Genomic DNA, 26,480 nt, shown 5'->3' with positions numbered 1-26,480 from the left:
AGAAGAAACTCTCTGAAGTGGGGAGATGGTTGCTCAAACATTTATAAGAAACTTGATCCTAACTTTTTAAAATATATTCCTGGGATTAATTATATCTCTTTTTTTATCATTTTTATTGAATGGTTTTATGTTACAAAAAACAATACAGCCATACTACCACTAAATATAATTAAGAAATAAAAATTACATACATCAATATTTAGTTTGTTATTTGTTATTTACTGTCTTATTTCCTCCCAAACTTGCATACAACAACACACATATGTGCAGACACCCACACACCCACACCCACACAGAAAATGATAATAATGAAAGTAAATATTTTCCCCCTTTTATCTTCCAAAATCTTTTCTTCTTTTCTTATATCTCAGTAACCTGTTACGTGTAAGAACAAACTGAACTGTAGAGGGACATTACTGAAATATTACACTTGAACATTCTTATTAATCATAAACTAATATAAACTATGAATCGCAAAACCGGCAGTTTGCAGGTCAGCAAGTAATAGAAAAACAGACCCCTTGAATGCAGCTCGTAGACGTTAGCAATAGCATTATTCAATTACTTTTATTTTATACCCTGTCAAACAGGAAAGCCAAAATATCTTTGAACTCTCTGTGAGTTGGTTGTAAATGGACAAATAATCAGTGATAATTTGAGATGGAGCAGGATATAAGCAAAATAATAATAATAATGTGCGCCCCTCTAGTCCTTAATCTTGCTTGCACTCACTGTAAGATTGTTCTGTTGTGATGCTAATTTTTCAATAATGGGAACATTTTTCTGTTTCCTAGAAGAAAATGACTTTTGTGCTTCTTATGGCTTTTCAAGTCTGCAGAGGTTTGGATTTTTATTCCTGATCACTGAAGTGTATATGCTGGGTAATAAAATAATTTGTAAACTCTCCTCTCCCTCCTCCCCACTTTCTCAGATATATGTAGAATGCAGAACATTCATAATGCCCAGCATTTGAGGGTTATTTTTTGTTGTTATTGCGTTAGCAAATTCCACCAGGGCAGTAAAGTATTGCCTTGGAAATTGGTGTGTGAATTTCAAATGGCAGCGATCCACATTTGTTCTATGGGGAATCCAGCAAGTGGAAGAGAGAACATGTGGCTATATATTTCTTAGCCCGTTTCTATGCAAGAAGACAACATGCGAGGTGACCGTGTGGAATTTATTTTCGCACAATCGCGTCCATCAGAATCATTTTCGTATTAATCCCAGCTTGCCATCTTTCCCCAGAAATGAGAGTTGCCTAGCTTCCAATTCCAACTTTCCTCACAGCTGCAGCTGGAATGTACTATAGACTTTTTAGCACGTTTGCGCCTTCTGCACAGGGCAGCATGGGATATTTCATTTCCAACCTTTCCTCCTTACAATGGGCTTACTTTCTAGGGAAATTATGAAGCAAGTGGGGTTCCTTTCAAGGTTTTTGAGGGGCAGATATAAAGGGATGGAGGGCAAGAGAGGTTTAATGTCTTATTGTTGGATATATCCAAAATTGAATTGCAAAAACAAAGCTGTACAGTGGTACCTCAGTTTTTGAATGTCTCCATTGATTAATATTTCAGTTTTCGAACACCGTAAACCTGGAAGTAAATGCTTCCATTTTCGAATGTGCCTTGGAAGTTGAACAGCTTCTGCTGAGTGTATATTAGGGCGGTTCATGAAAAACTTTTTTTTAAAAAAATGCCTGCTCCAAAGGTCTTATCTTACTACATTAGGGGGGCCACCAGGGGGCGCATTGGAAGATGGCCGACAATAACATCTCTCTGACCCACACAAGGTAATTAAGAGGCTGCTATGGGAAGTATGCAGCCTTCCCGGCCCCCCAAGGGGATGGGGGGCTGCCTTGCCAGCGGTGTCCATAATTCACCCCCGGATTCGAAAGAAGGGGGTGCGGACACTTGGCACAAGCCCTCGTGTGAAGTCGGCTCTTCCTGACGCTGTCTCCAATCAGCGCACTGGTTCGCTTTAGCTCGAAATATATAATTGGAAATATATAATTGGAAAGAAGCTAAAGCACATACATCAAGCAAAGATCGGGAGTAAAGACTGCTGATTAATGGATCTCTGTGAGCGGAGCGACGGGCGGGACAAATAAATCAAGTGATGAATCACCATCAAAAACTGGTATGTTTGGAGTGAAACGGAAAGGAGGTGGAGGAAAAAACTTCTCTTTTTTTTGCCTTATGTGAGTATTAATAACCCTCTACCCCAGATAGAAGAATCGTTGCAATTTATTAATCACAAGCAGGAATTCAAGAACTGTGTGGAGTGAATTATTGATCAAAGAGAGGATTGGTAAACATTGGAGAACGGAGGAAAGTTTTATGACGTAGTTTCAAATGGCGTCTCACCAAGACAGGCTTGCCTAAGAAGGACGGGGGGAGGAGGACCAGGGTCATCGGAATGTGAATGGTTATCAGAATGTGATCTAGACCTGGCAGAACCCTCTGAGATATGTTTGGCAAGCCTGGGAAAATCAACGGACAGACTGAGGGAAAGTTCTTTACGGAGGTGTGGAAATGGCGTCTGTCCTTATGTGATATGATTTTTTGAGAGTGTAAAACCCACACAGAGGATGTTTGTTTTCAACCCGCTTGTGAAGATTATCAGAGATCGCAAAGAAAGGAATATATGATAACAACAAGAAGATGAGGAAAGTAACAAAGAGACTATCTGGACAGAACTGGATAGAACTGTCTAATTAAAGCAGCAATATAAGATGTTTGGACCCCTTTTCGGAGCTTGAAGTATGGGTACCCCCAACAAAAAATTAAAAATCTAGCTGTATAATTTGGAACTAATATGATTTGGAAATAATGTGATTTGATTGGCCTATTAATAAAAATTATATATCCTATGTGGTGAAGGCTAAAATTTCAATTCAGTGGAGCAGGGTCAAGATATTAACTGATATGCATGAAATTTCAGATATAGCTATATAATCCCTAGTGTAGTAAGATAAGACCTTTGGAGCAGGCATTTTTTTAAACAAAGTTTTCTATGAACCACCCTAGTGTATATGTTATTTTTCTCAATTTTCTCTATTAAATTTGCAGACCCTCCCCCCCTTTGCGTCTCAGTTTTCAAACATTTCGAACTCTAATGGTCTTCCAGAATGGATTACGTTCGAAAACCGAGGTACCACTGTATTTAAGAATGCTTGCAGTGCTTTTTATTCCACGTAATAACCATGAAGATGTTGTAAGTCCAAGTCAAATGGTTATTCCTTTTCAAAAGGGAAAGGGTTTGTGCCTATGGCATGCATAGCTAGTGCATTGGCCCATGTCATCTTACGCATGTTCTTTGTGGAAGCTAGTCCATTGAGCTTAGTGAGACTCACTCTCTAATAAGTGTAGATTCAGATAGGTAGCCGTGTTGGTCTGACGCAGTCGAAATATATTTTTAAAAATAAAAAAATTCCTTCCAGTGGCACCTTAGAGACCAACTAAGTTTGTTCCTTGGTATAAGCTTTCGTGTGCATGCACACTTCTTCAGATACACTGAAACAGAAGTCACCAGACCCTTATATATAGTGGAAGGGTGGGGTGGGGTTTTTCTCAGAAGGGTAGTAGGAGTTGGGTGATTGACTCAATGGGTATGGTAAACCTGTTGATGACTGTTAATGACTGCAATTAGTCCTACAGGAAAATGCAAGGGATAGTATGCAGATGATTAGCATATGTAATGAGACGGGAATCCAATATCTCTATTAAGACCAAGTCTCTCCATAGTTTTCAGTTTAGTGATAAATTGTAATTCAGCAACTTCTCTTTCAACCCTCCTACTACCCTTCTGAGGAAAATTTCTAATAAGTGTATTTAGGGTTGCACCTTTACAGCACAATCCTATTCTCGTTTACTCAGAAAAATGCCCCACTGTGATCAAAAGGTCTTACTCACATTTAAGTGGGTAGAGGATTTCAGCCATAATTATTTATAATGTTATCTAATCAGTGATTGTGTATATCCAGGAAGCTGGCTGAAATGTAGCCTGACTAGGGGATAATTGTATCAAGAACCCCTGAAAGCAAGCATTTCATTTTTCTGTCAAGTTCTTTCTCTTGACATCACAGTGACATTCCTTAAAAGTAATCTGAATGGGTGCACAGGTTTTAAAAATAAGTGAACTACTTACTTTAAATATAGTTTTAAAATGGTCCCATTATTATTATTATTATTATTAGTAGTAGTAGTAGTAGTAGTAGTAGTAGTATTTTGTTAGTTGGAAGGGCTTGTTTAAGTCTTAGGCTAGACTATGTGCTATTAAACTGTTTCTGTACTCACATACAAATTACAGTGGTACCTCGGGTTGCATATGCTTCAGGTTACATACGCTTCAGGTTACAGACTCCGCTAACCCAGAAATAGTGCTTCAGGTTAAGAACTTTGCTTCAGGATGAGAACAGAAATTGTGCTCCGGCTGCATGGCAGCAGCAGGAGGCCCCATTAGCTAAAGTGGTGCTTCAGGTTAAGAACAGTTTCAGGTTAAGTACAGACCTCCGGAACGAATTAAGTACTTAACCCGAGGTACCACTGCAGACCGAAATCGGTACTCTCCAGTAGACTTATTTTTCTTTTTAACCCAAACCTATTTAAGCCTGTGCAATGAGTAGGAGTGAAACCTGTGCCTTATCCTCTTAATCATTACATCTTGACTATGTAGGCGCCTGGTTTGCTATGCAATATGTCTAGAGATGACTTATTTCCCTCCTCCATCAGCCTTCCTTTTCCAGCCAGTGAATTAGTAAGGCCTATTTAGTAAAGCTTTGCAGATGGTCTGTGGATTGCTTCCCAATCGTTTCATTCTATGTGGGAAAGCACCCTTATAGAGAGAGGTGTTTGGTCTTCCTCCCTTTAACTTGGCTTCATAAATTAGAAGAAGAGCATTGATTTCTGGCTAGGGAGATTAATGGAAGGAAAGTCATTCTGCTAGCTACACAGTCCTGTTGAGAAACATTTAAAAATGGTATATTAATTTGTAAGAAAAACTAGATATAGATTGGCAGTGGAATTCTGTCTGTCTGTTTGTTTGTTTTAGTTTGTGAGATTTTCTGAATATTGTTGTGTAGAGCTGAACATGATATACCTGGCTGAATTGCTTCCTAGCTAAGCAATAGGCTGTATGTTGCTCTATAAATCTCTGATTCAAAATGAGCTTATTACCTGGAAAAAGTAACAGTGCAAACGATGCCAGCATCTGCCTTGTGTAAACCAGTATTTTAACCTGACAGCTACTCGCCCACCTTCTATTCAGTATTTCAAGCAGTTTGCCGTATGTTCTGTATCTTGTTAGTGGTGAATCACAAATCTGTTCACCTCAGAAACAAGAAAACAGCTGCACCGAATCTCCTAAGCACAAATAAGTTATAAAACGTAACTGACACTGGATAGGTTCATGACAATTTCAGGATGCTTGCAGACACCTGAGTTAGTGCCTCCCCTTATAATTTTCCAGACTGCAGTCACCCATGGATAGCTGAATGACACTAGATTTTCCTTCTCCAGATTGGACTGTACATAACATATTGCATTAGTTTTAAAGCCTTAACAACATCCTGTTTCTCCCTTTGCCTCACGTGCCCAATTTCAACCATAACTCCCAACTTACTATTGACTGAACTTTGCTAGCATTACCCTTGCTACCCTGTTACAAAGTTCACACCTAGAAGCTGTCACTGCTCAGATTTTCAGGAGAGGTGACTTTGGCCATTCTCGGTCACCATGAACAGAATTTGATGGTGACCAGCTTGTGGTGGCCCTCATTAACTGCAAGCTCAAATTTCAGAAACATTGGGCATTGCTGGATCCAATACATTGGACTCGCTCACAAAACCTTTGAGGGCATGTTTGGACATCTATTTGAGGGCCCAGTTTGATATCTGCCCATGGTGAATGGGTTGTATATAGGTTCTGCAATGACAGGAGAAACCAAAATGTGCTGTCAGTGAGTACATGAAGTAGGCACAACAGCCATTTTGAGTTTATTTGTTGTAATGCACAGTGTTAGGTAACATTTGTTTGTTCTACTCTTCTGCAAAAAGTTGCAGTACAGAACAAGTTTGCTGCAGCAAATATTACAGGTTTCACCAGGGTCTCAGATAACAATTTGGGCAAATAGCTGCTGATTTTTTTGGAAAGGTTTCCAGTGGTCTGCCCAGTAACTCCTAGATGCGTGCAGAAGCTGATAAAACATGTTTGCCCCTGCAATCTGTAAGGTAAAGATAAAGGGTCCAGTCGTGGCCGACTCTGGGGTTGCGACGCTCATCTCGCTTTATTGGCCGAGGGAGCCAGCATACAGCTCCTGGGTCATGTGGCCAGCATGACTAAGCCGCTTCTGGCGAACCAGAGCAGCGCACGGAAATGCCGTTTACCTTCCCGCCGGAGCGGTACCTATTTATCTACTTGCACTTTGACGTGCTTTCGAACTGCTAAGTTGGCAGGAGCAGGGACCGAGCAACGGGAGCTCACCCCGTCGTGGGGATTCGAACCGCCGACCTTCTGATTGGCAAGTCCTAAGCTCTGTGGTTTAACCCACAGCACCACCCGCGTCCCTGCCTGTAATCTGCATCATACACCAAAAGAAAGAAAATGCAGCCTCCTGTGCTCTCAGTCAACTAGTGAGGAAATGCCAAAAAAGAACATTCTTAATTCTGGACCAAAGTAAATGAAATCAGAGGTGCAAAATTCCCAGAGATGGGAGGCAGGAGAGGGAAGATGGTGATGCGAAGTGTCAACATCCCATTGTGTATTTCTGATAGATGGTAAGAAGAAAAAAGAGGATACAGGCACAGGACAGACAACTCTGTGTCTTTTACATCTTCTAGTATAATCCTTTGACAAAAGTGTTACCGTGGCAATAGATGAAAGCTAATTTATAAAATACAATAATAAATCATTCAGTTCATATGATATACTCCCGTGATGCTATTAGACCTAAGTGCTGTCAATGTTAGACCGAAAGTAGAAAAGAGTTGTTTATCAAATCCTATTTTGCTTTAAGGAGGGGAAAATAAAGAAAAATGAAGGGAGAAAGGGAGGAAAGATATATCATCAAATCAAACCTTTATTGTTGCAATCGGTGGCAAGCACTGTTGGGCATATATAGTAAATAAAATAAAATTAGACTGCAAATTGCCAGTTACAGTTAAAGGTAATCCTGCACATTGTTAGGTTCCTAAAATCCCATGGAAGCCAATGGGGTTTAAACCACCTAACTGTATCCCGGATCACACCTCAGGTCTGAAACTACAAAACTTATAGGGCACAATAGTGCTTGCTCCATATAGAGAAAACAGGGTGTGGTGCAGTTCTGTTGGGTGGTAATAAAGCTTACGGTTGCTGAATGCTTTCAAGTGAGCAGAGCAAGAATTTCATGGACATAGCCGGGATGAGCTTATCCATCTTGGGATATTGCTCACGATCTCTTCAGGAGCTGAACGAATAGTGTAGATGTTTCATGGTCACTTGAGCTGCATCGCCAGCATTGTGTTAATGTCCACAGCTTGCAATTGTGTGGGAAACTTTGCTGCTTTAGTGCCCATTGTCTGTGAGTGGTTGTGAGACTACCATAAAAATAAGCTCTCCTTCACTGGAAGTCTTCTGTTGTTGGGTGCTTTCTAGTTCTGGATTTCCTGCATCATGCAGAGAATTGAAATAACGTATAATTACAACGGTTCATATATAAGAGGTTTTTTTTTTTAATAAAAAAGGAATGAACAAAGTAGGTGCATTTTAAGTACACTAAATTATGTTACTCATTATTTTTCGAAAAACACACAAAATAATTGCTAATATATATTATGGCTCATTGCCAGTACTCTATTAACTTCCTTTAATTACTGTTGTGTCTCTGATAAGCTGTCAGTTTTAAACCATAAAAATAAACCAGCAAAATGAGATTAGCAATTATCAAACTCACACTAACACAATGTTCAGTTTGCTGGTTTTGTTGTCACTGAACAAAAGGGAAAATGGACTTTTTGAAGTAAAATGTTTCAGGTATTCTGTACGTGGATTCATTTGTTGCTAACCTCCTAGATTTTCCTGGACCCTTGCGAAACCTCCTTAGAACTCCATTTTCCTCTCCCTTTCAAGAATGTTTTGTTGTGTCCTTGTGTGCGTGTCCTTGTGTCATTCTTAGCAAGCAAAGCGGGATGCCAAAGATGTGTCTCACCTGGGGCTCTTTTTAGACAGGAGAGAGTTCCAAATGTATGGTTGGCATGGAGGGGGAGTGGATTGTTATGGTGGTGTATGGAAGAGTTATTGTTTGAGCTGCATCTTGTCCTGATCACACACAACAATAGGATTGTTCCCTGTGCTGGCTCAATACGTTTTGCCTGAGCAAGCCCAAATAATTTGTCTGAGATGAAACCCACATATTCCTTCCCTCTCAGAGCCAACACTGAAAAGTATTGTTGCCCCATTCTGACTGCTAATCCTGCCTCCATCTATTCATTTTTTCTTCCTTTCTAAGACCTCAATCCTGTGCATATTGTCCTGTGAGTAATTCCCACTGAACTCAGTGGAATTTAATTCCAAGTATACCTACATAGCGCCAGGGACGCGGGGGGTGCTGTGGGTTAAACCACAGAGCCTAGGACTTGCCAATCAGAAGGTCGGTGGTTCGAATCCCCACGATGGGGTGAGCTCCCATTGCTCGGTCCCTGCTCCTGCCAACCTAGCAGTTTGAAAGCACGTCAAAGTGCAAGTAGATAAATAGGTACAGCTCCGGCAGAAAAGTAAACGGCGTTTCCGTACACTGCTCTGGTTCGCCAGAAGCAGCTTAGTCATGCTGGCCACATGACCCGGAAGCTGAATGCCGGCTCCCTCGGCCAATAAAGCGAGATGAGCACCGCAACCCGAGTCGGTCACGACTGGACCTAATGGTCAGTGGCCCCTTTACCTTTACACCTACATAGCATTATTCTGTTTATTTCACCCAATTTCTCTCTCTCTCTCTCTCTCTCTCTCTGTTTTTCACACACACACGCAAATACATGTCTTGTTTCCACCTTTCTTAAGAGAATTTCATACCCACTAGGCTATCTGCTAACTAGGCAATAGAAAATATCTCATAGAGGAAGGGAACCTGTCTGTCTTTCCCTGTGGCTTCTAACAGGTGTTAACACTGGCCAAAAAAAACTTAAGGAAAGCAAAAATGAGCAACAGGTTTTGTAAAAACAATTTACTTCAAAATATCAACAGTATTTACATAACACCATTTTGGCAGCATTGAAAGCATGCACTTAAAAGTGTGATATTGGTAGCTGTAACAGACAAGATCATAATATTGCCAATCTATTTTTCTCGAACATCCATGACATACACAAACAGCTATACCAGCTTTGTGGAGTGGCTTAGAGCTGGGATGGTGAAGAAAAAAATGGAAGGAAGGGAAGGAGAAAAAGAAAGACCAGAAGCAAGAGAAGGGGAAAGGGAGAGAAAATGGAGGAGAAATAACAGGAGGAGGACTATAAAGAGGTAAATAGGTAGAAAGCAAATCAGAGAGAAAGGTTTAAGGAAAGTCTGAGCTGAGTAAGTCTCAAACATTAGATGAAAACTTTCCTCTATAACTTGGCCTTTGGCCGGTTAGCATTCTATGGCCTTTTAAATGTGTTTCTGTTTTACTATGCATTTTGTGTTCTCCTTCTGTATTTTTATGTTGTGAACTGCCCCTTGATCTTTGGATGAAGGATGGTATACAGATTTAATAAATAAAATAGCAGATAAAGCAAAGCATAGGAAGGGAAGGCACATGAAACAAAGGATTTCTACTGCACAGATTTGTGTAGCAGCTGGTATCCCACTAGCAAAGGGCTGACTCTTCTAGTTCTGCCTTTAATTATGGCCAGTTGAAGATGCTCTATGGGTACACATGCTGCCCTTTCTGAAGGGAGTGGCAGCAACCAGCTGTTGGCCCACCAATCAAAGGAAAGAGGTTTTCCCAGGTGACAAGAAGCACCCCAAAAGAGTGGTCTCCTCATGGAGGAAAGCACCCCCGAGGAAAGAAGAGCTGCCATTCCTGCATCCTGCAGACCATCATTCCACCAAGTGCACAGTGTACCAACAACCTAGATTACAGCTATGAGGAAATGTGGAGGCTGTCAGGAGCTTGTCCTACACTCGAGTAGGACCCTGGCAGAGACACATGCCCAACTGGCATGTTCTCTCCCTCCTGGTTGATCGCTCGGGAGCTTCAAAAGCTTTCTTCAGCCCAAACATCACAGCGACCGATGCCAACAGACATCGGCACACTTAGGGATCCCCAGAGTGTTCGCAGTTTGCGTAACAGACCTCAGCAACGCAGCATTTTGGCTAATCTACTTTATTTACAGATAAACACACATGGAGCACTGCAACATGGCTCCCTCTCTCTCTAGCATCAGATAGCAAAGAGAAAAAGAACAAAGGACAATAGTCCCACTTCATTAAACACAGTAACACAAACATCCTGTCTCCATGATTTCCCACTCTGTGGAGTAAAAATATACACTGTCATGTGAAAGACAACAATCCCATGACTGCAATCATGGAGCAGGAATTCTAACAGAGGCATGGGAGTGGAAGTGAAGGTGTTCTCATTGCTGCCATAATGCACCATCTGAGCAAACATTTTCCTAACGATGGAGCTGTCCTTGGTCCCCTCCCAGCTCAGCTACTGTAGCTTTCTGATTTGATTTACAGAGCTGCAGAAATGCAGAAGAACAAAAATCAATTTGTGAAAGGTATAATTCCACTCCTCAATAAAACTTCCAGGCGGCTTACAAATTGCAGCCTGATGTTTTTCTTTCATATAAGTTAGGAGGAAAAGATACAGGGGCAAAAGGAAAGGCAAAAGTAGGCTCCGAAATCTCTTTTTTTGTGTGTGTGTGACTCGTGCAACTTTAGCAGTGCTTAAAACTAGATTTACAATTTTGTCATTGAATACTAGCATTGGCAAACAGTTGCCTGGAACACTGAAGGAAAACAAGTAGGGAAAGATAATCTTTAAGTAGAGAATCATTACAAGTGAGTCAGATGATTAAACTTAACAATGGTATTCAAGTGAAATTAGCAAAACTGTGTCTACTGCAACACTTAACCTGTTTTTATTTGTGGTTCATCTTCTGTCTTGCTTTCCCTCTTAAGTGTATTATTTCACAAGGGACTCCTCATTAAACTCAGGGAGTTAAGCAAATTAATTTACTGTAAAGACTACGCCATTTTGTTCTCTCTTTTTTATTAAAAAAATTAGACACAGCACTTTCTGCCTTTTCCCCCGTATCAAGTTGCAATTCACATGATATTCAGATTTGGGAATACTGTAATAATCCATAGTCTAAAGATGCTTACTTCACTGGATGAAGGCTTGAAATATTTCCCCTCCCATACATAAGAGAGAATAGTAAACTGCAGGCTCATAATAAGGAACTGAATCTTAACTTGTTTAAAAATATGTATTATTTGCCACTGCGGTTGGTGGAAGCTTCTCAACACCTCTGCACACTTCAAGAAGGGCCAAGAGGACTCCTTCTTCAGAGCGCCACTGCCAGTGTTTGCTATGGCAACTAGAAAGACTGTTTTACCTTACAGTGTTTTAAATATATATTTTTGAAACTTAGTTTAAAAGGCTTTTCTGGCTGCAGCAGTAAACTGCAGCTGCAATGCAGGCATTTTCTGAGCCAATGTGAAAAGAAGGATCTCTATTGGCCTTTTATCAGAGCCCAGTGGAGCAAACAGGCAGGGGAGACTTCTTTAAGTCCCAGTCATTGTCCACACACCTCCAGCCATGTCTGGTGGTAAGCAAGCTCGGACCAGTGAGCAGTGTTAGAAACTGAGATACAAAAGCTAGGAGCTAAATGGCACCTTAAACCTGGGTGCAACAACGGAATGTCTAGGCACACTTTTTGTAGCAAGAATACAAAGTTGAAAATGAATGAACTGCAGCTAAAATGTTATGTTCATTTTTCACATGGTCTAGTCCAGGGGTAGGCAACCTAAGGCCCATGGGCCACAAGAGGCTCACAGGGGTTGTTTAACTGGCCCACAAGCCACCCCCGAACCGAGCCACCAGCTCAATGAGTCCCTGCGCACTGCACTAAACTGGCACAGTGTGGTGCAGGGACTTGCTTCTGTGGTGCTGGAAATCACATCTGTGCAGACGCCAGAAATTGCATCTGCACAGATGCAGATCCCGGAAATTGCGGGCACGCACGCTCACACACACACGCTATCTGTCCCACAGAGGGATCTCCGCTGGAGTGAACCAGCCCAGGTGAGATAAATCTTGCCGACCTCTGGTCTAGTCCTTCCCCTGCCCACCCCCCCTAATATTCTTAAGAGGGTCTCTTTTCCAGTCTTCAGAGAGTAGCTGGAAGTGAGGAGGCAGAAAAAGGTCTTCCTTTCCATCCACTTCGCAGTTTTAATTGGAAATCTTAGCTGCAGTACTGCATCCAGAGCTCAGAAGCTGCTCGCGCTCATGAAATTCCCTGTCACAAAATGTCCCTGGAACAATGGGAGTTTTGAACACTGCCATTGAGAGGCCCTTTTCAGCCCTGGGGCACTCAGCTAATGCCCAAACTGCTTTACCTCTGGTCTGGCCCTGCATAGGATCCAGATGATGAGCAATATCAACACAGTAGATATTAGGCTGCTGAGTCAACAATAGACTGTGTTGTCCTTTCTGGGAAAACAAGGTGGACCTCCAAATTCTGCAAGTTAGGTATGGCAAGAATAGATGCAGGTGGAGTGTAGCACTGTTGCTTTGAGTTAGCTGTGGATTTGTTTTAATTACATTCTAACCCTCCCTTAAAGGGTTAAAGTTGAATATTGTGGCTGTTGAGGTCCTTCCCTGACCCCCACCCCACCCCACCCACTCCATCTCTTGCTGGTTTTAATGGAACAGAACAAACTGCTAAGCTATTTGAAGAAGACCGAGTGAGTGTTCAAATGACGACTGAGCATGTTTTCCTCCTCAATCTTTTCATCTTTTGTTTCAGAAATTCTTTTATGCTATTATGTTAACACGTCAAATAGGTCAAGGTGCATCCTGTACTGGAATGAAAAGAGGGGGGGGGTTAAAATAGTCTTTGTTTGAACAACAGCAGAAGCAGCAACAACACAGCACAGATTCAAGGACAAATGCAAGCAGAGAAATAAATCCTTTTGGCGACCCCCACAACCTAAAGTTTCAAACATCCTTGACAAGAGGCATACATATTGTTTTTGTTTTTAATCCTTCTGGGGGTTTACTCTAAATTATTGGCGTGATGTTTAAAATGGAATGCATTAAGGGGAAAAAGAGATTTATAACAGAAGAACCACCCTTTTGTGTGCAAAGTTGCCGTTCACATAGATACCTGAATCATTCTTAATTACTTCAACTTGAGGGTGAGGAGAAGCTGCGTCCTACCACACGCCTTCTTGACCCTTGACCCTCAATTCAGAGGGAATGGCCAAGTGGATCCAGGGATTAGTTGATGCCTCACTTTAGGAGAAAGTACTTCAGCTGTCCTTGAAAGAGGAGGTGGTACGTTCTCTTCTTAAGATGACTTCCCTGGGCCTGGAAGAAGCGTTGTTCTTGTCATGGTACGGCCCATGGCAGCCGTTGTGTGTTGGCACCCACAACACTTTTATTGAGATATAAGTACTGTCGCCTCATGTTAAACCCCCCCCTTAAAAAAAAAAGCACTAGAATGACAGTGGTACCTCAGGTTACATACACTTCAGGTTACATATGCTTCAGGTTACAGACTCCACTAACCCAGAAATAGTGCTTCAGGTTAAGAACTTTGCTTCAGGATGAGAACAGAAATTGTGCTCTGGCGGTGCGGCAGCAGCAGGAGGCCCCATTAGCTAAAGTGGTGCTTCAGGTTAAGAACAGTTTCAGGTTAAGAACAGTCCTCCGGAACGAATTAACTACTTAACCCGAGGTACCACTGTATTGGATACTATTGTCCAATCACTAGTGCAAGACGCTTAAGAAGGTGGTTGTGGGGCCACTTCAAGCATGCTCAGATGAATGTCCATTTAAATCCAGCTTCCGTCCAGTTTTGGGAGCAGAAACAGCATTGGCTGTCCTGACTAATGACCATTCCATTGTCAGGAGAGGGACAGGGAGAATGTTTTAACTGACCGTGATATTTTCCTGACTGAGTTGGGACTTGGAGGCATTGAATTGCAGTAGTTCTGCTCCTATCTCCAGGGATGGAGCCAGAGAGTAGCATTGGGTGACCTCTGTTCAGCCCTGTGGGAGCTGTCCAACACGGTCCCACAGGGTTTGATCTGGTAGCCCAAGCTATTGGTCACCTGCATGAAGCCTCTGGTATCAGCCATCAGGGGATTTGGAGAGAAATGTCATTAGTACCCTGATGGAACTGAGCTCTGTTCCTTTGATACCAAGAGGTCCTGGAGATGTCTCTACTGTCTAGAGATGGTAATGAACTGGATGTAGGGCATTAAGGTTAAATCCAGTCAAAACAGAGGTGTTGTGGGCGGGCCATCCCCATGTCCTGGACTTGGGAGAACATCCAGTTCTTGACAGAGCTCCCAGGAGCAGGTGCCTGGTTTTGGGGTGCTGCTGGAACCATCTTTGTCACTCGAGGTTCAGGTGGCCTCAGTGAGTAGGACCACCTATGCCTGGCTTTGTCAGGAATGCCAACTATAGCCATTTCTGGGAAAGGATTAGAATAGCTATGGTTATTCATGCTCCTTCAGTGTGGCCAGTGTGGTGTAGTGGTTAAGAGCTGTAAATTCGTAATCTGGGGAACTGGGTTCGTGTCTCCACTCCTCCACGTGCAGCTGCTGGCTAACCTTCGGCTAATCACACTTCTCTGAAGTCTCTCAGCCCCACTCACCTCACAGGGTGTTTGTTGTGGGAGAGGAAGGGAAAGGAGAGTGTTAGCTGCTTTGAGACTCCTTCGGGTAGTGATAAAGTGGGATATCAAATCCAAACTCTTCTTTTTCTTCTTCTTCTTCTTCTCCAAGTTGGACTAAGGTAATGCCCTCTTTGTGGTGTACTGTAATGCCCTTTTGAAGAGAGACTGTAAATATAAACTAGTGCAAAATGCAGAAGTCAGAGTGCTAGTAGGGTCATCAGGCTGCAAATATATTGCTCCTATTTATAAAAAAGCTGTGCTACTTGTTGATTATTCTCCATGCCTAATTGAAGCTGCTTTCTTTGGTATCTAAAGCCCTTAATGGCCTGGGACTCAAATATCTGCAATCTTCCATACTGGCCTGCCTGTGTCTTAAGATCAGAGAATGAAAGCCAGCTTGGTGGTCCCTGCATAGGATGAAGTGTGGATGCCTAGAGAAGGGCCTTTTCGGTCATGGCTCTTCATATGTGGAACTGCCTCCCTACTGAGTTACATCTGGCCTCACCTTTGTGTAATTTTAGGTGATTGGTTAAATCAGATCTTTTTTAATCAGGTGTTTCGAGGATAACCCCAACTGGACACACTGTTTAGTTTGTTGCTGCTGCCACTAGTTTCTGTGTTATATATTTAGAAGTTGTGTTATTTTATGGATTTTATGCTCTGTTTTTCTCTTGTTTGATTTGGCTATAAAGTGCCTGTGGCTTGTGCAAAAAGGCAGCACGGTATATCAATTAATCAATCTTTATTACGGTCAAAGAGCGGACAGCAGTACAGTACATAACTCTAAATAAATAGATAAATACAATACGAAAATCAACTGTATATAGCCACATGCACACATATTACTGTTAGAATTCCTGCTCCATGATTGCAGTCATGGGATTGTTGTCTATCACATGACTGTATATGTTTTGACTCCACAGAGTGAGAAGTGACAGAGACAGGATGTTTGTGTTACTGTGTTCCGTGAAGTGGGACTATTGTCCTTTGTTCTTTCTCTTTGCTGTCTGATGCTAGAGAAAGAGGGAGCCATGTTGCAGTGCTCCATGTGTGTTTATCTGTAAATAAAGTAGATTAGCCAAAATGCTGAGTTGCTGAGGTCTGTTACGCAACTGCAGATCCCTAAGTGTGCCGGTGTCTGTTGGCATCGGTTGCTGTGATGTTCGGGCTGAAGAAAGCTTTTGAAGTTCCCGAACGATCGACCAGGAGGGAGAGAACATGCCAGTTGGGCATGTGTCTCTGCCAGGGTCCTACTCGAGTGTAGGACGTGCTCCTGACAATTACCACAATTTTCATATATATATTCATCACTTTTGTATCATATGTCAGGCACACATCCCAGTAAGGACCCCGTTGCTCCCATGGTCTTTGGTGAGGGTGGGGCTTCTCTGGCTCACCAACCATATGAGGGCTTCCAACCTTTCTCCGTATCCTAAGTGAGTTAGGATCACCCTCTCAACTTGCATTAACTCTCTCAGCAGATGGTTGGGGTTGGGAGAGAAGTGTCCTTTCAGATACGGCCACGCTTCTTGCTTTGCATGATTACAAAAAACAAAAGCAGTACAGTGCATGATTTTGAGACTCTCGCTTTTTATTGAATTTCACTGCGTCATATAGCACAGAATAGCGTTGTGCAAACACAAGGGAGATGCAAACGTTGTGTTCCGTACAGTGTCCCCCATGAGAAGCATATGCATTTGGGGAAAAGACCATTAACAGAAAAGAAAAGAAAATGATTTTAATAATATAAGTAAGTGCCTTTTTATATTTCACAAGTTGGGGTTTTTGAAAATGCAAACCCGGGGGATCTGATAAATAACTATATTGGTATAGGCATGGAGGAGGAATTTAACATCTTCTTCCCTTCCTGTGGGCCTAAGAATACTTTTTTTTTTTAGCTGATGCTTGTATTAGGAGGAGATCTTTCCACTGGCACTGATTGCAAATATCAGCTTCAGAGGAGGGGTTTTCCTCAGAACAACAGCAAGGAAGGAAAGGGTTACTTCTTCATGCCTGCAATGATCCTGGTTATCACTCACACAAAGACACCGACACTCACCCCTCAATGTTATTTGCATTTTTGAAAGCCTGCATGTTAAATGCAAGGATTTAACTACCGAGCTTTTGACCTCCCTCCCCTCCCCTCATGTGCTGTTCTGGGAATTCTCCTGACCATCATTCCTGATTCCATTGTGCAAGTGGAAGTCCTTGCACTGGTCTTCTGCCAACAGGGCTCATTAAATAAATCTTGCCGTTTATGTCACATCTAGTTTGGCCTTTACTTGGTTCTGTGCACAGGTCACCTAGACAACAAGTGAAAAGCTACATTTAAGGTCACATTTGGTTTGCCCCAATGACAGGCTAGGTTTGATTGCTTCCAGAATGGAGGTTTGCCCTTTTTTAAAATGGATGCTAGCAAAAACAAGGTGGCCAGACCTTAGCAAGCAGGGCTAATAATATAGTCAAGGTTCATCACAGTGTGCTACATTCTCTTTTTAAAACAGTATCCTTAAAAGCAGCAGCAGCAGCAACTTGCCATTTGGCTAGCTGGAAATAGCTTTTGATGGGACAGGATTGAGAAGAACAATGCAGTAAACAAACTCACTGAGATGTTCTAGCCAGCAAAGAGTGGTTAAGCATGATTTACGTTGACAGAGATTCAGCCTCGGAAATGGATTCCCCATTATTTGCCCCTTTGCTTAAATTTTTTATTTCTGTTGCAGCTTCATTCTGACCAGGATAAAGGAGACTCTACGCTTAAATACATCCTTTCAGGAGATGGAGCAGGAGACCTCTTCATTATCAATGAGAAGACTGGAGATATACAGGCCACAAGGAGACTGGACAGGGAAGAGAAGCCTGTCTACATTCTCCGTGCTCAAGCTATCAACAAAAATACTGGGAAGCCAGTGGAGCCAGAGTCAGAGTTCATCATTAAGATCCATGACATCAACGACAACGAGCCACTGTTTACAAAGGACACTTACAATGCCAGCGTCCCAGAAATGTCTGATGTAGGTAGGTGTCATATCAGTCTATTATTATAACTATTGCTATTAGTATAAGCATTATCATTTGTTCAGCACTTTTATACCAGGAAAGTCTCAGGGTAGCTTATAGGAAAGAAGAAAAGAAATTGCATGCAATTAAAACAATTAAGAAACCAAGAAACAGCAAGCAAGAACGTAATCATATATGCTTCTCGAAACGCCACTACACCCTAACGACATTGGCCTGATCACTGTTACATTAACCAACAAAAGCACAATAACCAGAGAAAATTAAGAATCAAATGCCTGAGAGAAGAGGAAAGTTCTCATCTGGGATTTTTGTTTGTTTCCTTTTGAGCATAAAGGAGGGAGGGGGGGCAACTAAAAATATCCTTTCTCTTGTTGAGTCCTACCCCCACCCCCACCTCGGGTTTTCCAGCAACAGAGTACTTGGAAGAGGACCTTCAATGAAGACTTCAGAGTCTGTGTAGGCTCACAAGGGAGGAGGTAATTCCATGTGACACTGGGCTCTTGAGGTGTGTAAGCCTTATAGTGGACCCTTGGGTTACATTACCTTTGGGTAATGTAACTTTCGGGTTGCAAACGCAGTAAACCTGGAAGTGTATACTTCCGAGTTTCACCACATGTGCAGAAGTGCTCTGCGCACCGCACGCATGCGTAGAAGCACTTTATCATGCTGTGCATGTGCGCAGAAGCGCTGCCTCGTGTTGCAGACCTTTCAGGGTACGTACGGACCCCCGGAACGAATTAAGTTCATATCCAGAGGGTCTACTGTATATATAAAAGCGAACACTTTGAATTGTGCCCAACAATGCAGAGATCAGTTTTCACCTACTGGTCAAGGGACAAGTCCAGACTTGTTAATGCTACACTAAAGTATGGTCAGGTATAGTCTATTTCTAGTCCATACCTGTTAAGCATATGTTCATTCAGAGGTCATTCCGTTCCATTTCTGCATTAGGCTATGCATTCTATTTCCAATCCACCAAAGCACTGCATTTCAATATGTATCTTGCTATAATGTTATCTCCATGTACACATTTCTAAGTGTATTCTATCCTAAAATGTGCCTATTAATGCCTTTCGGTACCGGTATTGCAAAACTTGGAGGTGTATGATATCCAAAGGATGATTATGTTCTAATCAGCACATTTATCTGTGAGGTGTGGACCAACTAATATCACATTCACAGAAATCCAAACCCCAAAGCATCCCTACCTAGGCTCAATCCATATGACCGCTTCCTCCTTTGTCAAAATGGGCACACATCTATTTATTCTATGTTCCTGATAGACCAGGTGAATTATGCCCTCACTGGTATGGAAAGTGTGAGAAAGGAGAGATAACGGGTAAAAACAAGTATAATTTGCCAAGTGATAACTACCACGTGCAACCATGTGAGAAACTGGTTGGTTGTTATATCTCCCCTATGTGGTGCAGGGGTGGCCAAAACTCAGCCCATGGGCAGCCTTGCCAAAGGTTTTTTTGTGCTCCCCAAGACTCCATCCCAAATTTGTCTTTTAAAAAAAAAGCATTTGACTGCTCTTGTTGGAAGTGTGCTGTGATGCAAAAGGTTTTTGTGATCCCTCTAAAAATCATCCTTTAAAAAATGCTTTAATGAAATTTAATAATGAATGTAAATGCTGTAGAACAGCTGGAGGCCTATTCTTTGGGTAGGCAGCTCTCCTCACACCCACTTTTGTGCTTTGATGATGTCCACTGTGACAGTGTTAGCCATCCCTGGTGTGTAGTGAAAAGGATTGTTCCCTGGATGTATACACAATCAAAACAATTGGGGAATGAGAAGTCTATTGCAAATTGCTACCTCCCCTCTTGCATGCATGCCACAGTAAATTGCCAGGTTCAATATCTACCAAGTATTCACCCCATTTACAGATATATGCTTCTGGCCTGAAACATGGAGGTGAGAACCGTCCCTCCCCTCCCTAGCTGGCGCCCCGGGGTCAAATTGAATTAGCTGTATGCCACATATTGTCCTTGCATAATTGGAGGTTCCTTCTTAAATAGATGGTGTCAACACTCATTGCCAAACAAGGACAGTGATGTGGGAGGAAATGATGCAAGCATTTGCCCCTACCATAATCCCTAGCAGAACCTCCCACCACATCAGACACACTCACCTGCTATTTGCAACTGGTAGGACATTTTGATCAGGACCATGCTGGAGGCTGTAGCAGCTACAACTACAGCGAGCTCCTAGCTGCATTGCCTCTCCCCATCTCCTTCTTGGCAACCAGCAGTGACACGCAGCATTGGGAAGCCAGCTGGGCAATGCCATCCAACAGCACATCTCTCAAGAACACCTGTATCTCTGGTTACTGTACAAAAAAGGTAGCTGCAACAAATGATATTGCATTCAAAAGCAGCCCTTCAAAGCTCACTGTGAATCTCAAACACCCACACAGCCACCATCATGAGTCCCATTTCCACCTCTGGAGAAAACTCCTGAAATGGTACCTCTGTTGGAATCTGCAGGTACTAAGTTTATGCGGCTGGCTTGAAGCAAGAGCGACAATTTGAAGCAATGTCCTTTGGCAGAACAGCAAATATTTTTCTATTTTTTTTATCATTGCAGGTACATTTGTCGTGCAAGTCACAGCAACTGATGCCGACGACCCTACGTATGGGAACAGCGCTCGAGTTGTCTACAGCATTCTCCAGGGGCAGCCATATTTTTCCGTCGAGTCTGAGTCAGGTCAGGAGACCTTAATCTGTCATTCTCTGACAACCTCCATAATTTAAAGCGACGCGTTAAGTCAAGCTAGGACCTATTTGGTAAATTCTTCAAGGAAATTCTATTTGACTCAGTGCAGACTTCGAGAGGCCCGGTAGAGTGATAGATCTGTAAATATGACACATTATTTCAATATCTTAACCTAACAAAAACAGAACGGAGCCTGGATGGAAAGTCCTTTCCCCCCAGTCCATTTGAAACAAACAAATACTGGGAATGTTTAGGATGCCTGCATCAAAAGCAGGGCTCACCTCAGTCATTGTGGTGTAGTGGTTAAGAGCGGTGGACTCGTAATCTGGTGAACCGGGTTTGATTCCCCGCTCCTCCACATGCAGCTGCTGTGTGACCCTGGGCTAGTCACACTTCTCTGAAGTCTCTCAGCCCCACTCACCTCACAGAGTGTTTGTTGTGGGGGAGGAAGGGAAAGGAGAATGTTAGCCGCTTTGAGACTCCTTCGAGTAGTGATAAAGCGGGATATCAAATCCAAACTCCTCCTCCTCTTCTTCTTCTTCTTCTTCTTCTTCTTCTTCTTCTTCATGAATAAAAATGGAGAGTGGACAATCTTTTTGTCTCTCAAGGGCAACCATCCATCAGAGGTAATGTGCTAGGGGCTGCAGGAAAGCAATTGGCAAAGCCATAAACCAAAGTGTTCTGGATTAACTAATCCAGAATAAATATCACCCTGCTTCAATTTTCATCATGGATACTACCATGGCGGGGGGGAGGGGAGAGAGATTTAGGCAGCTTCAGGAGGCACAGCAAGATACATACAATGAGCTCAGTGGCCAGAGGTTGTCCATCTGTCAGCAGAAAGGAAAATAAGACTATGAAGGAGATGAATGCTGCTTAATCACAAGTCCTTCAAAAAAAAATTGGAGGTATTGTTTTTATAACTCTGTGGCTCATACAGGAAACTGACGTGAAAGCCAGCTCAGTTTTGAAGTGGAAGGAGAAAGTGTGGTAGACAGAGAGATGATGCTGACTTGTGAATAATAATAATAATATCTGAAATCTGGACAGGGAATTTTTTTCTCTCTTATTTTATGCAAGCTTTATTTTTTGTACACTTTATAACTACAAAGTTAGTAGTAAACTTACTTGTCTGTAATAAAAATTTGTGGGAAGCTGCTCAAGTAGGCTTTGACAAAGCACCCAACAACCAGCTGTTTGTGGGGAGATTTTAAAGTGCTACTCAAAGTCAGTTTGCCCTGGCTGATGTGAAGGCACATCAATCCTGCTTGGTCCAGGTGTTCTGTTTCAACATCTGAAAGGAAGTGGAGGGGGAGCTTGCTTCCATCGGCACCTTGCCCCTGCTACATGCTTTGAAACCTCAATGTTGGGACTTCAAAGCACCCATCTGTTCATGCACCTATTTTAACGCATGGTTCCATCTGCATAGTCCCATTGTTCCTTGGCCACTGTCAAGGAACTGCCATCGGTTCAGGAGGGAGAGAGGAAAAGCCAAATGGATTACAGAGAGCCTCCAAGGATCGTGGGAAGCAGCTCCTTCTCAGTGGAGGAGAGTAACCATGCCTCCAGTGGAGAGGAGCTGCAGGGCTTGGAGGAGGCGAGGCGGTGCCAGGACACCTTGCCTGGGCAAAGCGGGGAGGAGAGGGGTCCTCCTTTACCCACGCGCTCCTTGCGCAGTAAGCTTCCGTGCAGAGAGGGGAGGTGCAGACTGGGCGTCAAGAAATTACTTTGCTGGGGAAAGTTTAAGGACTGCCCACTCACGGATTCTGCCAGTGAATGAGCCAGCCACGGGAGAGTGGCGCTCTGGACAGATAAAGTTTATTTTTGCAGCTAAAGCAAGACTTTACAGCCAAGCAGGCAGGTATTTGCCTGCTTGCTCTCGAGCAACCACTTGGAATCTTTACAGCCACACTAGAGCATACCAGATTTTTTTTTTTTTAGGAGCCCAACTTTTATAAACAGATGGGCAGTTTGCAAAGGCACCCTACATTTTAGAAAGCCAAATAGAATGACACTGATATTTTACCCCTCTGTTCAACTTCTTTCTTTCCACCCCCCTCCCAATACTGTTTCTACCTCTAAATATATAGAAAGAATGCTTCGGGGTTTGCTATTTTCCCCATGGATTTCCTTTCAATTTAATGTTGTAGTACTATGTCTTTAATGAAGGCTTGCTTTCACCCTGTTTGTAAAAATAAAAATTTCAAATAAGAAATGGGTGGAAGAAAACACACGCACATAAAGATGCAGGACAAAAAGCAATGGAGGAAAAAAAGTTATGCTCCCTTTTAGCTTCATGAAATGCTTTAGCATGGGGTTAATAGGTTGATGAAAGAACTGCATCAAACAGCAGTATATGCAAATAGCTTGAAGCTCTTTTCCATATTGTGCAAGTCACACAAGCAACAGAACCAGATACAATTTGACAAGGCTATAATTGAGTGCAGCAACTTGACAACACTTAAATATTTACATCGGGGTAAGTGCAACCGTTACTAGCGACTGTTGCCAAGAGGACAGAGTGGAGGTTTAGATTTATTACTTATTTTTTTTTTGCAATTGTTCTAGGCAGCTTTTCTGTTCAATGCACACATAGACACAAAACTACAAATAAAACATAACTCGCCTTTAAAATGTGGTGCACTACCCAAACGATTTAAAATAACACTAAGGATCACTTGCCATTCTTGACAGCAGCGGCAGTTGCAACCTGGTCCAGCCGTGGGTAAGCTGGGAATCGGGGGTGGACGGGTGGACACAAAAACCTCCCTCTCAGTTGGCCAGTATTATAAGCTCCAGCCAGCAGCAGGGAGTGACAGGACTCCCCTACCTCTTTTGAACTTACATTGGCCAATCAGAGACCAGACTGCAAGTAGGAATTTGGAGACGGACCTGGCTAAGCCTGTTTCCACTAGGGTCCCTCCCCAAATCATCAAAGCTGGTTGCACCATCTTCCAGCAGCGCAGTCAGCATCCCACCCTGAATAAATTTGGCCCCATCTCAAGGTGAGCAGATGGTGCATGTGGATGACCTTATGGTGGAGTGGCTTGGTCACCAAAGAGGAATTTGTCATACCCCACTCTCTTCCAGATCAAAGTATCGCAGTACCCCAGTAAAGGGGTTCAAGGGGAAGGATTCTGTCTGTATGCCCGGACGGAGACTAACAAGCCATGGAATGCCCCAGTTGTCCTGGAGGGAGTCCTCTGTATTTGATAATAATAATAATAATAATTTTTTATTTATACCCCGCCCTCCCCAGCCAGAGCCAGGCTCAGGGCAGCTAGCGCCAGTAAAATTACAATAAAAAATAATGGGGGGGACCAATTTACAAGACAAGTTAAAATAAAATTTTAATAGTAGCCCATAGATCAAAACTATAAGGGGAGGGAAACATAAGAGTCAGACTGAGTCCAAACCAAAGGCCAGGAGGAACAGTTCTGTTTTGCAGGCCCTGCGAAAAGATGTCAAGTCCCTCAGGGCCCTAGTCTCTTGTGACAGAGCATTCCACCAAGTCAGGGCCAGTACTGTGCATCATATCCTTAACCCAGGATTGACCCTGATGAAGTTATCAGACAGCAGTTGGGTTGGTTGATCCAGGATACATACCTAGTGCCTAAGCCAAAACCTTCTTGCACCTGTAATTGATAAAGTTGTGGTCATTTGGATTTCAAAAAGGTTGTCATGTCATTTATGGCTTCCTGTGTCCATACAACAGTGACCTCACGCTTACTACAACATAATATGGAAGCTGAGCAGATGCCAGAATTGGGAAGCAGTGGGCTTGGAGCCACACATACAAATAAACCTATGGACTGAAAAGGCTTGTGTAAAGGATTATTTTAACTTCATGAAGAGAGTGCCTGGTGGCCTTCATTGAGCATGAGGTTCCTCCCTGCAGCACTATTCCATCATTACAATGGGCTTTTGCAGAGAAAGCCCTCCCCATTGATATCACGTCCATACAGGAAGAGACGTGCGGCACGCTGGCCATTTAACTTAAGCTATGACAAGAATAGTCAGTGACCTTCAATGGTGTCCTTAATTTTCTCATTCCCAGGCATCATCAAAACAGCTTTGCTGAACATGGATCGAGAAAACCGAGAGCAGTACCAAGTCGTCATCCAGGCAAAAGACATGGGAGGCCAGATGGGCGGATTGTCAGGAACCACCACGGTGAACATCACACTGACGGATGTCAATGACAACCCACCTCGTTTTCCCCAGAGTATGGAAGATTTAATCATTCTACTTTATCTAGCTCAGTTCTGCAGTCCAGTGATGGGGAGGCAAAGATACACAGCAAGCCCGGAATCTTTAAAATTAGAAGAGATGGGAGTTATTGAGGGGAGGCTGTTATACCTTTTGGTCACAAATCTGTGAAAGCTTATGGAAAGCACCCAGCATTACTGCTGTTGACTATTGACAATTATTTCTCGGATTCATCTTCAGCCCTGTCTATGGTATTGTAATGTCTTATTTCAAAGCGTCAAAAGAAAGTACAGTGGTACCTTGGTTCTCGAACTTAATCCATTCCGGGAGTCCATTCGACTCCCGAAATGGTTCGAAAACCAAGGTGCAGCTTCCGATTGGCTGCAGGAGCTTCCTGCACTCAAGCGGAAGCCGCGGCGGACCTTCGGCTTCTGAAAAACGTTCACAAACCGGAACACTTATCTCTGGGTTTGCGGCATTCGGGAGCCAATTTGTTCAGGAGCCAAGCCCTTCGAGTACCAAGGTACTACTATGCACCGAAATCAATTGAATTAGGGGAATTTAGCCCAGTTCTTACACTGAGTACATTATAGTATATAGCTACTAGTTGTTTTTGGCTACATTCTTTCATTGGTTAATCAGCCTTTGTGATATTTAGTATGATTCAGTGCTTGTCAGTTTGTCTAATCCAGGGCTCAAAGGCTACTGTTTTGTCAAGTACCATGGAAACTACCAATCATCTCAGAAAACCTCCCTGCCTGTGCAAACCCTACACATTAGAAATAAGGCTAGGCTACTGACATATGGGATGTGGGTGGCGCTGTGGGTTAAACCACTGTGCTGCTTGGCTTGCCGATTGAAAGTTCACGGTTTGAATCCCCGCGATGGGGTGAGCTCCCATTGTTCGGTCCCAGCTCCTTCCAACCTAGCAGTTCGAAAGCAATCAGTGCAAGTAGATAAATAGGTACCGCTCCAAAGGTAAACGGTGTTTCCGTGTGCTGCTCTGGTTTGCCAGAAGTGGCTTAGTCATTCTGGCCACATGACCCAGAAGCTGTCTGAGGATAAACGCCGGCTCCCTCGGCCAGCAAAGTGAGATGAGCGCCACAACCCCAGAGTCGTTTGTGACTGGACTTAATTGTCAGGGGTCCTTTTACCTTTACCTTTACCTTTACTGACATACTAGCTTTCAACTAGCCACAAGATTTTGATGCATTCTGAAACGGCATTAGTGAAGAGAACTGCACCAAATGCTTTTCCCTCCAAGGAAAATAATTCTAGATAAAAAAGTATGCCAGGTTTATATATTTGAAGATGTTGAGGGAGGCATTCCCCCAACTGAAGAATAACTCATAATATAGGGCAAACGTCAGCCTGCGGGTATGGACAGTAGGAAACTTCTGTTGACACGAGTAGGCCATAATTTGAGACTTGGCTCCATGGCCCAAAGAGAATTACACATCTCTGGCCATGGGCGTCTCACATGCTCTGAGACAATGATGCAGAAGCACAATGACCAAAAGGTCCCCGAGACAATATATTTGGGTCATTTGCAGTGCAGCAAGTTAACATGAAGGGCTTTGGCTGTGTGTCATCTTGTGTCACTATGTCACATTGCACAATGGTGGTTTGCTGTTTCCTTATTCACTGTATTTGACGTATGGATGCTTTT

The 26,480-nt window shown here is 42.9% G+C and overlaps 1 protein-coding gene across 1 annotated transcript in view; it reads left to right on the top strand.

Moving 5' to 3' along the window:
* CDH6 (cadherin 6) overlaps window positions 1-26,480 on the top strand; it is a 170,701-nt gene that overhangs the window by 99,942 nt on the left and 44,279 nt on the right. The window contains exons 3-5 of the mRNA XM_028737918.2: window positions 17,590-17,884; window positions 20,474-20,593; window positions 24,660-24,827. Coding sequence (XP_028593751.1) covers window positions 17,590-17,884; window positions 20,474-20,593; window positions 24,660-24,827 — 583 coding nt within the window. The remainder of the gene's footprint in view (window positions 1-17,589; window positions 17,885-20,473; window positions 20,594-24,659; window positions 24,828-26,480) is intronic.

Source organism: Podarcis muralis, chromosome 8 (genome assembly GCF_964188315.1).
Source record: "Podarcis muralis chromosome 8, rPodMur119.hap1.1, whole genome shotgun sequence".
NCBI lineage: Eukaryota > Metazoa > Chordata > Lepidosauria > Squamata > Lacertidae > Podarcis > Podarcis muralis.
This window is presented reverse-complemented; position numbering and strand designations above follow the sequence as displayed.